General features: G+C 44.3%; 1 protein-coding gene across 3 annotated transcripts in view; it reads left to right on the top strand.

Moving 5' to 3' along the window:
- LOC115115556 (rho guanine nucleotide exchange factor TIAM2-like) overlaps positions 1-13062 on the top strand; it is a 170132-nt gene that overhangs the window by 30725 nt on the left and 126345 nt on the right. For 2 of the 3 annotated variants that reach the window (XM_029688345.2, XM_029688346.2), the window contains exons 16-20: positions 152-294; positions 2119-2257; positions 5923-5979; positions 6124-6336; positions 6500-10121. In XM_029688345.2, the coding sequence (XP_029544205.2) occupies positions 152-294; positions 2119-2257; positions 5923-5979; positions 6124-6336; positions 6500-8643 (2696 nt within the window). In that variant the 3' untranslated portion in view covers positions 8644-10121. Of the gene's footprint in view, positions 1-151; positions 295-2118; positions 2258-5922; positions 5980-6123; positions 6337-6499; positions 10122-13062 lie in introns of those variants that run through there. The other variant, XM_065004266.1, reaches the window with a different exon arrangement.

Consider the following 13062-nt stretch of genomic DNA (forward strand, 5'->3'; position numbering starts at 1 on the left):
CAAATATTTACTGCCGTTTGTTTTTTTGGAGTTTATCAGAGTAGGAAGTCCCACGGAGAAATAGTACTGGAGAGATGCAGGTCAAAGTAAATGTGACTGTGTCGTACAGTGAATTTTCTTCTCTAACCCCCTCTGTTTTTCTTAACTGTAGAGTGGGAAGCAGCCAAAAATGCACCAGAGCCAGTGAAGGAAGCGGTGAGCCAGGCTGTTAGCGCTGAACCCATGGCAGTTACTAATTCCCAACAGACCCAACAAAAGGCCTTCATCCAACAAGTCTCCATGATACCTGTGCAGGTACCCAAACATCTAATATAAAACTAGAGTTGTGTGTTTTTGTGAGAAAGCGTGCCGGAGGGTGGAACACCCACTGTGAAATTGCTATCAATCAACTCTTTACAATTCCCATGCACACATGATGTGGCCGTGAAGTTGGTTATTTTACAAGATAACTGTTAGGGTACAAGTTGATCACACATTCATTCACTGGGCCCTTCACATTTCTATGGTTCCTCTCCCATTTCCTTTGTACTGAGTGTCTTCCGTGGAGCCAGTCAGTCAGTGATGTGAAACTGAACACCATAAACCTCCTGTGATTGGTGCTAGCTCCTGCCCTGTCTATGGGGTGCTTAGCCTCAAGTATTCAGTCCTTTGTGACAGGGTTGATAGGGTTGTTCAGTGAAGGCAGGATGCACGGCCTGTGTTTGTTTGCTCGTGGGTGGGCCTAATGAGAAGGGTTGGCTCAGTGGGTGGGGGAAGTGTTTAGGCTGGGGATTAGTATACAACTCAGCTCAGAGAAAATCACCTCTGTCGGAGTTAATCTGTCTACTAAACTCATTCATGCAATTTACCCACACACGCCTTATTCAACTCGTCAGTCAGATATTTAAGTGATAATGCCCTCGAAGCCGGTGTTTGTAGAATATATTGGCACGGGTGTTGTTGGCACTTGCCAATATATCCTCCAAACACCAGCTTCGAGGGCATTATCACTTTTATACAACCGGTTACCAACATATTCAAATATTTATTGACATTTTCATAGAATTTATTTATACTATTTCATCCTTCCACAAGATATAGGCCCGACACAATTGTAGGGTTGCTACCCAAGCCGGATGGTCGTTCGTTCTATCGGTTAGGTTGCCAGAGACGGGACACCGTCGTTCAGTCTTTTTGTTCTGAATCTGTGGATGCAACCCAGTCGTTCGCTCTAAATGTTCCATTTCCATACTGCGGCTAATTTACGGTCACGTCAAAAAGTGTAGCCAGAATAACAGCAAAGTAGCCGCATTTGTTTAAGCTGTTTTCTGGTGACATTTATTTGCATACATCAATAACAATGAGCTAATGAGGCACAATTTCGCCTGACAAAGAAAATGTTCTCACTCATCAGGACACTGTTGTTCAGAGGAGCTAGCCAACAACACAGTGAACACAATCACTTCAAACTGAGCTGGAAAGACTACAAACTAGCTACACTTCGTTTTACCTTTCTTTGTGTATATTCATAAAAATTATGCCAGCTGATTCATGATTTCGCCTGGCTGAGAAACACTGCCTGCTTGTCTGTCTCGTCCCGACACGTTATTTACTATGGGACAGCTGGAGATAGAATTTCAATAATGAAACAATGTTGCAAATGTCGGAGAGACAGACAACAAGGTTTATACAAATCTCCGCTGTTGATAACTAAATGTTAGTCTAAAAGAAATGTGAGATAATGTCTAGATGCTTTTTATAGTGATCAAGTTTATAAATTGCTTGGCTGGGCTGATGAGACAGTGAATAGCGCAGTCAGATGGAACAGAGTAAATAAGCATTTTAACGTCATAGATTTAGCCAGTGGTAACTTATGTAAGAGACACTGGCTGGAATGTGGTTTTAACCCATCCGCATTTAGGATTAGACCCACCCGTTGTTTAATACATCTCAAAGCATTTAAATGTTGTTGTTTCTCATAGTATTTGTCTTAAACCACGATTATCAGTGGGAAAATATTGTTCCTCCAAATTCTTTGATTGATTGTTAAATGATATTACAGTGATCACATCTCAACCATGCGTATTCATCCCAGCACTCATTTCACTGGTTTGCTCTCCTCTCTATCCTCTGTCTCAGCTCCCTGTGGCCCAGGCTGTCCCTGCTGGGGGTCTTGTGCCTCCATCCTTCCCTGTTTCCATGACAATGCCCCCACCAGGCTATGGCCCCCCGCCCACCTTCCTCAGAGCAGGGTTCAACGCCTCCCAGCCTCCTCCAGGTAAGACACAGCAGTCTGCCAGTAAAGAGTATTGCACAAAAAAATGAAGGTCTATTGAACAGATTGTGAGCGAGCTAAAAAAAATATATAGAATCCCCTGCCCCCCACACACACTTTCTAGTAGAAATAGGCTACTGTATATAAAGAGGGACAGTCATTCAAGTTAGGTCTGTCAAATGAATGCAGCACTGGAAAAAGTGCAATCCAATCCCGATCATCTACAGGGTAAAACGTCATTTAAGATGTATATAGTTGCAATAGACTACAATATTTGTTTTTCTAATTCAATATTGATTGACAATAAATAATTGTAATGAAATGAAATGTTACGGTATAATGAGTTCATTACCTATAGCCTATAACAAAATATTAGTACAATTATGAATAGTTCTATCAGACTAGGCTTTACTAAATTCGAGGCCAGAAGGTCTATACAGTCAATTCACTCATTGCACCCTCCTTCGATTGCCTCTTCCGGTTGCCAGGAAAAGCCCCTAACGTGATCGGTGTGAAGTGTGTGCGTACCACTGGCGATGCATTTAGCAGAATATTCGGGCTGTTCTCGGCGCCGCTTGATAACTTCAAACACGTTCCGTCTTGGTGCAGGCAGTAGTCTACCGGTAAAATGTAAGTTATGAATCGCAAATCACCATGTAGCTGCCACTTCGATGTCGCCAGTCATTTTTACTTCAATTTGGTTGTCAAAAATACTATCAGCTTGCACTGGATATTTGCTGAGGAATGCTAGAGCTCTCCTACCCGAGCCTGACTGGCCACAACATTATACATTGGGTTAAGGATGGGGTAGGGACAGTTTTTCCCCATCAATAACTAAGGTATAGGCATGGCTCGGGTATCACAAAATTGTTCACTAACATTTGCTAGTGCTCTGCTGCTCAGTGCAGTCATCTGGCTAAGATCATAACATTGTCAGAAGTGCTTCAATCTCGTCAAATATGAGACAGGATAGATTATTTCACCGACAATAATGTTTAGAATGACGAAAAGTAGCTAACAGCTAACTGCTCTTATGTCTCTTCATTGAGCAGAGCAGCCCAAGCGGAGCCATTGCTATGGTTACACAGACTCAGAGCACCATGAGCAGAGCGCATGTAGAACAAGCTGCACGCAGGGAGTGAGTGACCGACAGAGAGGAGCAGCTAATGGATTTACTAATGGAGGAAGTTATTTCGGATTTCAGGCAGGGCCTTAAATTTGGCAGAAGCAATCAGGCCTAGGTAGGGTAAGGCCTTCAAATTCATGCCCATGCAGGGTGTCATGTAAAGATCTTCCCAGCGTGAAATAGTTCCCAATCGTTCTGATTGTGACGTCATGCTGTAAAATTTCTCCCAGCGTGAAAATGTTCCCAGTTCATTAATTGCACGTGCGTACATTTACATCTCTTCACATCTCTTCATATGGGTGGCTGAGCTCATCTCTTTATATGTGGGTGGCTGAGCTCATCTCTTTATATGTGGGTGGCTGAGCTCATCTCTTTATATGTGGATGGCTGAGCTCATCTCTTTATATGTGGATGGCTGAGCTCATCTCTTTATATGTGGATGGCTGAGCTCATCTCTTTATATGTGGATGGCTGAGCTCATCTCTTTATATGTGGATGGCTGAGCTCATCTCTTCATCTCTTTATATGTGGATGGCTGAGCTCATCTCTTTATATGTGGATGGCTGAGCTCATCTCTTTATATGTGGATGGCTGAGCTCATCTCTTTATATGTGGATGGCTGAGCTCATCTCTTTATATGTGGATGGCTGAGCTCATCTCTTTATATGTGGATGGCTGAGCTCATCTCTTTATATGTGGATGGCTGAGCTCATCTCTTTATATGTGGATGGCTGAGCTCATCTCTTTGTGGATGGCTGAGCTGTGGATGGCTGAGCTCATCTCTTTATATGTGGGTGGCTGAGCTGTGGGTGGCTGAGCTCATCTCTTTATATGTGGATGGCTGAGCTCATCTCTTTATATGTGGATGGCTGAGCTCATCTCTTTATATGTGGATGGCTGAGCTCATCTCTTTATATGTGTGGATGGCTGAGCTATGTGGATGGCTGAGCTCATCTCTTTATATGTGGATGGCTGAGCTCATCTCTTTATATGTGGATGGCTGAGCTCATCTCTTTATATGTGGATGGCTGAGCTCATCTCTTTATGTGTGGATGGCTGAGCTCATCTCTTTATGTGTGGATGGCTTGAGCTCGTGCGGATGTTTCTCTCACACCCTTCCTCGACCTCGAAAAACTGTTCTGTGGGCATGTGCATTTGCTTCACACATCTGCCAGTCAATGGTGGCCATTGACACTGACCAATTCAGAAGCTTGTTGAGGCGTGAGGTCAGTATATAAACACCCGGACCTTCGCGTCTTAAGTGCTGAGGGTTGATGTCAGTGGTGTAAAGTACTTTAAGTTTTAAAAAAATACTTAAGTTGTTTTTTGGGGTGTCTATACTTTACTATTTATATTTTTGGCAACTTTTACTTCACTACGTTCCTAAAGAAAATAATGTACTTTTTACACATACATTTTTCCTGACACCCAAAAGTACTCGTTACATTTTGACAGGAAAATTGTCCAATTCACATACTAATCAAGAGAACATCCCTTGTTATCCCTACTTCCTCTGATCTGGAGGACTCACTAAACACAAATGCTTTGTTTGTAAATTATGTCTGAGTGTTGGAGAGTGCCCCTGGCTATCCGTAAATGGGGAAAAAACAAGAAAATGGTGCTGTCTGGTTTGCTTAATATAAGGAATTTGAAATTATTATTTTTAGTAGCAATTCCATTTACTTTTAATACTTAAGTTTATTTAAAACCAAATACTTTTAGACTTTTACTCAACTAGTATTTTAATGGGTGACTTTGACTTGAGTCATTTTCTATTAAGGTATCTTTACTTTTTATTCAAGTATGACAATAAAGTACTTTTTACACCACTGGTTGGTGTGAGGAGAGATTTTTGGCAATTGCAAAGACTTGAGCGCTACGGTAGAGTGTGAGAGAAATACGAGCTCAGCCATCCACATAAAGAGGCGCACGTGCAATTATTGAACTGGGAACATTTTCATACTGAGAATTTTTACATGACTTAACAATCAGAACGATTGGGAAGTATTTCACGCTGGGAAGAGTTTTATGTGACACAGGGCTCTAATCATTGGCCAGTTGTTTTGTTCCATGATGACGTTGTTGTTTCAGGTATTAATTGCTTCTAATAAGTCAGAAAATGATGCATTAACCGTGAATTTAACCGACTGTTGATAACGAGCGATGCCACACCACGTTTATCCTGGACACATAAATACTAGGAATTTGCGCTGGCCTCAGCTACGCTGGCATGCGAGAGAAATGAAACATCTCCACAGTGTGTGTACCACTGTCCAATCCAAGGCCCAAACATGACAAGTGAGTGATCTGAGGCGGTTTGGTCTTTGATTCTCGCGCATCAGCTTGGGAAATCCTCAAAGGAAAGTGGACAGCGCATTATATGAACAAAGCACTGCATAAATTGGTCAAATTATACATATTTCAATTAAGGGGAGAAACGTGAAGCAGGGCATCCGTTTAACAGTAAAGGAAGTTTGAATGGCCTAAATAGTGATTTATTGTTAAAGTAATGATAATGGTGTGTTGTATCTCCCCCCTGTAGGTTTCATGCAGGCAGCAGGTGTTCCTCAGCAAGCAGGCATGGGCTCAGCTCCTATATGTAAGTATAGCATGTCTATAGAAACCATGATGTTTGCATTACTTTTTGAGTAAATATTGCCAGATAATATTAAAATGTTATGTGATATGCTTTATTTAAAATAGACAAATCTGACAGATGGTTTGTTCTGTTCCTCTCCTGCAGCTCTGGTGCAGCCCTCCATGTCGCAGGCTCAGGACAGCATGAAGGACTCCCCGTACAGAGCCACTGTCCCAGGAAGCTTCATGCCCTCTGCCATCCCTGGACAAGGGGTCTTCAACCCGCTTCAACCTGGAGTCCAAACGCAGCAAGGAGCCAATGACAAGATGGGCCAATCTGCTGATGGCATGGACGCTGCTGCAGAGTTAGTACTGCAAGGTAAACTATAATCTAGGGTTCAGGTGAAAGCTTTGTCATTCTTTTGTCTGTTCTTAATGACCCATTTCGAAATCTTTTGAAAAATGTCTCACTTTCTCAAGACTTTGCTGCTGATACCTGTTTTTTGCCATTAAATAACTTTTTGTGTTACTCTTCTCTCTAGGTATGCAAAATGCAATGAGTCGTCGTATGGGTCTTCTGGGGATGCACCCCTCAGCCTCCCTCACCCACCCCCTACAACAGCAGGGCCCGCCTGGCCAGAGGATGCCTGGGCTAATGCCGCTGGACCTCCGGCCTAGTATGCTCCAGGGAGCCGGGGCCCGCTTCCCCCTCCTGATGCAGCAGGGCCTGTCTCAACAGAGTATCCTGGATGCCTCCCTCCATGCACAGGCCCGCGCCAGAGCGGCCTCCCAGATGGACCACTTCAACAGGGCTGAAGGGGCCTTCAACCGGGGTCCCAACCCCCCAAATGAAAACATGTCTAAGGCTGAAGACCAGCCTTCCTCTCGGGCAGACGAGAGCCAGCAGGGGAGGGACCAAGACTACCGCTTCCCCCCGCCCCAGGAGAAGCAGAGCACAGGCCTGCTGAGGACACCTCCCCCGGAGCACAGAGAGTCCATGGGTGGACGTGGTGGGGGAGCTGGTGGTGGAGGTGGTGGGGGTATGGGCGGAGGAGGCAGACCTGCCCTGCTGCAGACCCCAGTGAGGGAGCCAGCTAGAGACAGCGTGGTAGGGCGGCTTCAGGCCCTCGCCGGCTTCACCCCCCAGACCCAGAGTCGCTGGGGGCCACCTAGAGGGGACTTTGATGAGCGTGACATGCGGGGCTCACCAGCCGGGGTCTCCAAGGGCTTCCAGGAGGAGCGCCCTGGCTCCAACCAGGGGCAGAACTTTCCCAACCGCTTTGAGAACCAGAACCGCGCTGGGGCAGGAGGAGTAGGTGCTGGTGGCGGGGGTGTTGGAGGGGGCCCGGCGTGGAGTCGTGGTGGAGCTGCAGCCCCGTTCGCTGATGCTGACATGCCACAGGACTTGGATGAGCGCCGGCGCGCTTGGGACAGGCAGCAACGGGAGAGGGACGACAGGGAATTTGACTTAAGGAAGGAGATGAACGGCAACCGCCGTGAGAGAGATAGCCGCGAGAAAGACCGGGAGAGGGAGAGAGAGAGGGACCGGGAGAGAGAAAGGGACCATGGCCGTGAGCGTGGCAACCGTGAACGAGAGCAGGAGTGCGACCGGGAGAGAGAGCGTGAAAAGGAGAGGGAGAAGGATCGGGAGAGAGAACGTGAGCGGGACCGTAACAAGCGTGGAGCCTGGACACCTCTTCTCCCTCTACCACAACCCCTACTTCCTACTCCTGCCCTGACCCCAACCCTCTCCCTGACCCAAGGCAAATCTCAGGCCCTGCTGCAACTACAGTCCAGGCTTCAACCTAAACCTGGATTCCTAACTAAACCGGGTCTGCTTCAAACTCCAATCCTCCTAACTCGGTCAACATCTCAAGCCCCAACCAAGTTTCTTCAAGCCCCATCCCAGTCTCCAACTCAAGCCAAGAATGAAGCCCTCCCCAGGCCTGAGCCCCAGACAGAGTCCCAGTCCTCTACCCAGACCCATGCTTCCCCTAAGTCTGAGTCCTCACCCCAGACCCAATCCTCTCCTCAGAACCAGTCATCACCCCAAAACCTGGTTTCCCCTCAGGCCCAATTGCCGTCCCCTCCCCAGGCCCAGTCTCCGCCATGCGCACAGCTCCCACCACAGGCCCTGTCCCCACCACGGGCTCAAATGCCACCACAGGCCCTGTCCCCACCACCGGCACAGTCACCTCCCCAGGCCCTGTCCCCACCACCGGCACAGTCGCCTCCCCAGGCCCTGTCCCTACCACCTGCACAGTCGCCCCCCCAGGCCCTGTCCCCACCACCGGCACAGTTGCCACCCCAGGCCCCGTCGCCACACCAGGAGATCACTGACACCCAGGAAGAGCCAGAGAAACTCCAGGAAGAACCTGAACCCATAGAGGAACCTCCATCTCAGTTGGTCTATGGGACGGGGTTGAGGATGGACACTGACGTAGTGGCTGAGCCCACACCTGAACGGGCTCCCACCCCTACCCTCTCCCCCACTCCAGCCCCACTCTCAATGTCACCTGTCCTCACACACCGCTCTGAGGAACCCCAATGCCTGCCGGAACCCCTGGACGTGCAGCAACCACCACAGCATGCCTCCTCCTCCCCTAAGGACAATGGACTGAGTGAGCCGATGGAGGAAGCTGAGAAACAGCCAGTGGTAGAGCAAACTGACACTGAGGGGACATAATCATCACTCAGTAGGTAAAGATCATTTTGTAAAGTTGTCTCTTCTCTGTACTCATGTCAGCCACCCACGGGACCCTGGGTAGTAATTTGCATAATATTGTCTGATGACCTAACAACTGATTTTATTTCTCACATAACGGTGTACTTCAATAGATGGCTCGCTAGCTGATTAAATGGTAGGTGATTATGTTTTTCAATATTTTCTTTCTTTCTTTTTTTTAAGTTGTAATGCCACCCCACGATTTAAAGCTTGGTGAATTTTAATGAAAATTGCTTGCCAAAATGTTTGAATTGTAAATGAGAAAAAGAGCTTTGACCTTCCTATGGAAGAGTGTACGGATCCTGGCTGTTTCCACTGAATTGAATCCAGATGAGGGAATACTTGAAAACTGCAGTCACTGGCCTGTTTTTTTCTCTTCTTTTAAAATATGCTGCAGCAAAGTTTTAAATGAATGCCTTTGTGGTGTCCTATATGCTTCTGGTCTATAACCAGAATATAGCCTACATACAGTAAGAACCGTACAGTTGCTTCTAAAAAGGAACATCCTAAAAGATTAAAAACATGACCTGTGTTATCCCCAAAAGAAATGTCTGTGATTTGTTCATCATAATGCAGTGATTCAAAGGACAAAGTAAGCCAGAGAGATAAAAAAAGATATATATATAAATATATATATGTATTTTTTTTTTTTAAGGATGGTGGATGTTGGGTGCATTCTGTTTTAGTTTGAAATAAACATGCTTTGTTTGTTAACAAATGCTTTAGGACTGTATTTTCTGACCCAGGACCAGTGGAATAATGTTTTACACACAGACTATAATCTTTTTGCGGTGGTGTCACATACAAACAGCTGTGTCACTACAGTAGTTAGACCATTGACTTGATGTTGTCGTACCCCATTAAGTCAGGCAGGATGTTAAAGTGCCTGTACTTTGACATCAATCTATTCTATCTAAACCGCTCTTAAATTTGTTGTTTGCGACCATGGGATTCATTTGTTATGTTAGCTTCTGCGCACTCTGTACTTCCCTATACTTCTGTTTGGTGGGTGACTTTGGGGTCGGATTGTGCCTTCTTGATTTGATTATTGTTCAGCATAATGTCACCAAATACACCACACTATGCTCAATGTGCTGCTTTGGTTTCCCTGAGGCTGTACAACCCCTCAGAGAGACAGCAGTCTGTCCAGCAAGCTGACAACACAGACAATGATCTCCTTTGTCTGTGTGATCATAACTGAGCAGCCTATACACCATTTAGCCTATGTATACGGGGAACCAACCAGTCTGTTTACTCCATCGTTGTGTGCATGTCGGCCTGTAGCCATTTATTCTCCTTTGTCTTGTTCACTTCATACTTCTTCAGTGCATTTCTGTTGAGACACTATACTACCAGGACAGGTTCAATAGTCTGAAGTTCTCTCAGAGAAGCAAATGTTATAAGAGTTGTGAAGTTGAATAAAGTTGAAGGTAAATCAGCATTTTTTTCCTTATTGTCATAAATCCTAATCTGGGTAGATTAGGGACCAGGATCCTTGTTCCACACACCATTACACCCCCTGGTTTAGCCTCTGTACTATAGATCAGGCTGCACAGTTAGAACACAGAAGGCATTCCACATGTTTTCATGGCTAGCATTTGAAATTCAAAAGGCCCAATCAGGGACATTACCAAGAGTTTGACCTTTATTCCGTTTCGTATAAAACTTGGCAGAAATATACAAAGGTAAATTCCACACTGTTTACATCAGGGATCATGAACTAGATTCAGCAGAGGGGATTTTTTTTCTTCTTGAACAGATGGTCAGAGAGGCTGGAACATAATTACAAATAATTTTGTAGACTGCAAATTGACTGCAAGAAGCCCAAACAGATATATTTGACTAAAACATAATAATTTCTAACGTTGTTTACATTTGTATACAATCACATATGCCTCTATATTATGTGTGGGAATACTGTGGGACATATCTCCAAAATTAAAATCACTTGGAGCTGATTTGCTGGTGTTTTTACCGTCTTTTTATGTTCAACAATAAAAAACAAAACTTGGCCGCCAGTTAGGTAACCCTGATCTACATCACACCTACATCAATAAAGGTGTCTCGGTACTGTCATGTTTTAGCAGTGAGACGAAATACTGACCTATCACTCACACTGTTGCAGTGTGAGTGATAGGTCAGTACATAACACTAGCTACAGTACATAATGCAGAAAGTTTTATATTGACATGGCAGAGAATGATTCCTGTCAGAGTGATCTGAAGATACGCATAATCCAGCTATCTGGTGTTGGCCGTAGACATATGCACGCAGAGCAGAAGGAAGACTGGGAGGGATAGAGACTACGAGGGATGGGGGGGTATAATAATGATGGCGCCAACGGAGAAGGGGTTCCAAACCAAGAAGAGTTCCAATGTTCCCTCTAATTTTTTAAGCACTGAGCAAATTTCAGGTGTGCTGGCACTTTGTGAAAATTCTGTGCAACTTCTAGCGCGCCTTTACTGTGAACACTGAGGCTGTACCTGCTTTAAGTTACAGTTTCAACAGAGGCCAAGTAGGCTACTGTGGCTATTTGATCATAATGTAGGCCTACCAAAGTGGCCTACCATCAAAAACATTATGACGTGGAAATAGCTGTTCTATCAATTTATATATATATATATTTTCCTTTAACTAGGCAAGTCAGTTAAGAACAAATTCTTATTTTCAATGATGGTCTACGAACAGTGGGTTAACTGCCTTGTTCAGGGGCAGAACAACAGATTTTTTACCTTGTCAACTCGGGGATTAGATCTGGCAACCTTTCGGTTACTAGTCCAATGCTCTAACCACAAGGCTACCTGCCGCCCCTATGGTAACAGACAACGTGTGGTGTTCAATGTAGTCCACATTCCATGAGACTTCAGAAAAAAACATGCAGGGTTTGACATTAACCTGTTTATCCAATTATTGTGTGTTTGATGCAGGAAACAACTTTACAAAGTAAAATGTATTATTATTCCCATACCATTATTAAAAAGAATCAGACATGATTCTACCGTCTATTGGCTACTTAGCTTATTCAAGCCTGTCTCAAAATACAACACTGCCCCTATAATACAAAAGAAAAAGCTCTTTACCTGACTGGCTTTTCAAAGATGTCTAGTATACTCTTATAGGAAGCAATCACTCCCCTATTGCTGACTACATATGATCTATAACTGGGCTAATAACTAACTAGCAAAGGATATTAACAAAATGTGCATACGTGGCTGCATGCAGCTCTCGCTTTGATTTCACAACAAGCACATCTACTCACGAGCACTCATGCTGTAAGCACAGTCCAGTTCAAAGTAAATTGCACAGATCCATATATGGCAGTTGTCTATTTGCATTTGGCCTACTGCAGCTCTGATTGGTTATGCTACACTGGTCTGTGTAGAGTACGGGCTGAGTAGTGCGTGTCAATGCAATAGAATCCTACTCCGATGCGGAGTACAAAAATCTCTTGCATAGTTCGTTTTGTTTCGGTATGTTGCATTGAAAGTGGCTAATATTGGGTTGATTCGATCACAATTGCCACAGTAAAGGTAAATGTTGATAGTGTTCACAGGGAAATCTTTTGAACAGAGATCTACCACTATTTACTTTTTATTTTATTTTTTACATTACCTAAGCCTATGCAACATTAACTAATTTAAAAACAGTACTGTAGCATTGAGGTTTGTACAGTAAGCCCAATACATTATCACTGCATATTGGCTTTGCTTGAATTGCCTTGCCAATGCATTGTTGTTCGGGCCATTTTGAAAAATTATATTTAGAAATTTGAGGTATGCTATATGATCACACCATTAATAGACCCATTGTTGTATTACTTGTGAAGCACAGCTGAGTGAGCATACATTTAAATCATTTGCTTTTTATTTTTATTTTACTGTGCTGATGGTGCCTGTATCTGATGGTCTGTCTCAGCGGAGGGAGAGAGCAGCAGATTGAGGGTCCGCCTCTCAACATCCCTCCGCTCTCCCTGTCCTCCACTGACACTGACCAAAAAGGGACACTGTCTTTCAGATGATGGTGAAACTCAAGTCGCACCGCATTATTTCTGCCTCATGCACAAATTCATGTTGTTACTCCTACGAACATAGAAAGTTACATTTTCCTTGATATTAAAAAACACCTAAGCTGCTAATAATCACAAAAACACAAGCCTATAGATCCACTTTCCTACTCGTTCATTACTGCTGCAGTGCTTGTTGTAGCGCTGAGTGGAAATAGGAAGAATGCACATTTTATGGCTTATAAAAGTGTTGAATACAAAGTGTTGACAGTACTGAGTAAGAACTTAAACATGAACTCACTCATAAAAGCAGCATCTCTTTGCTGTATTCGTTGACAGTGTCTAGACATTTTAAATGATATATTTATTTTTAAATG

This window comes from Oncorhynchus nerka, linkage group LG18 (assembly GCF_034236695.1).
Source record: "Oncorhynchus nerka isolate Pitt River linkage group LG18, Oner_Uvic_2.0, whole genome shotgun sequence".
In the NCBI taxonomy this organism is placed as follows: Eukaryota; Metazoa; Chordata; class Actinopteri; order Salmoniformes; family Salmonidae; genus Oncorhynchus; species Oncorhynchus nerka.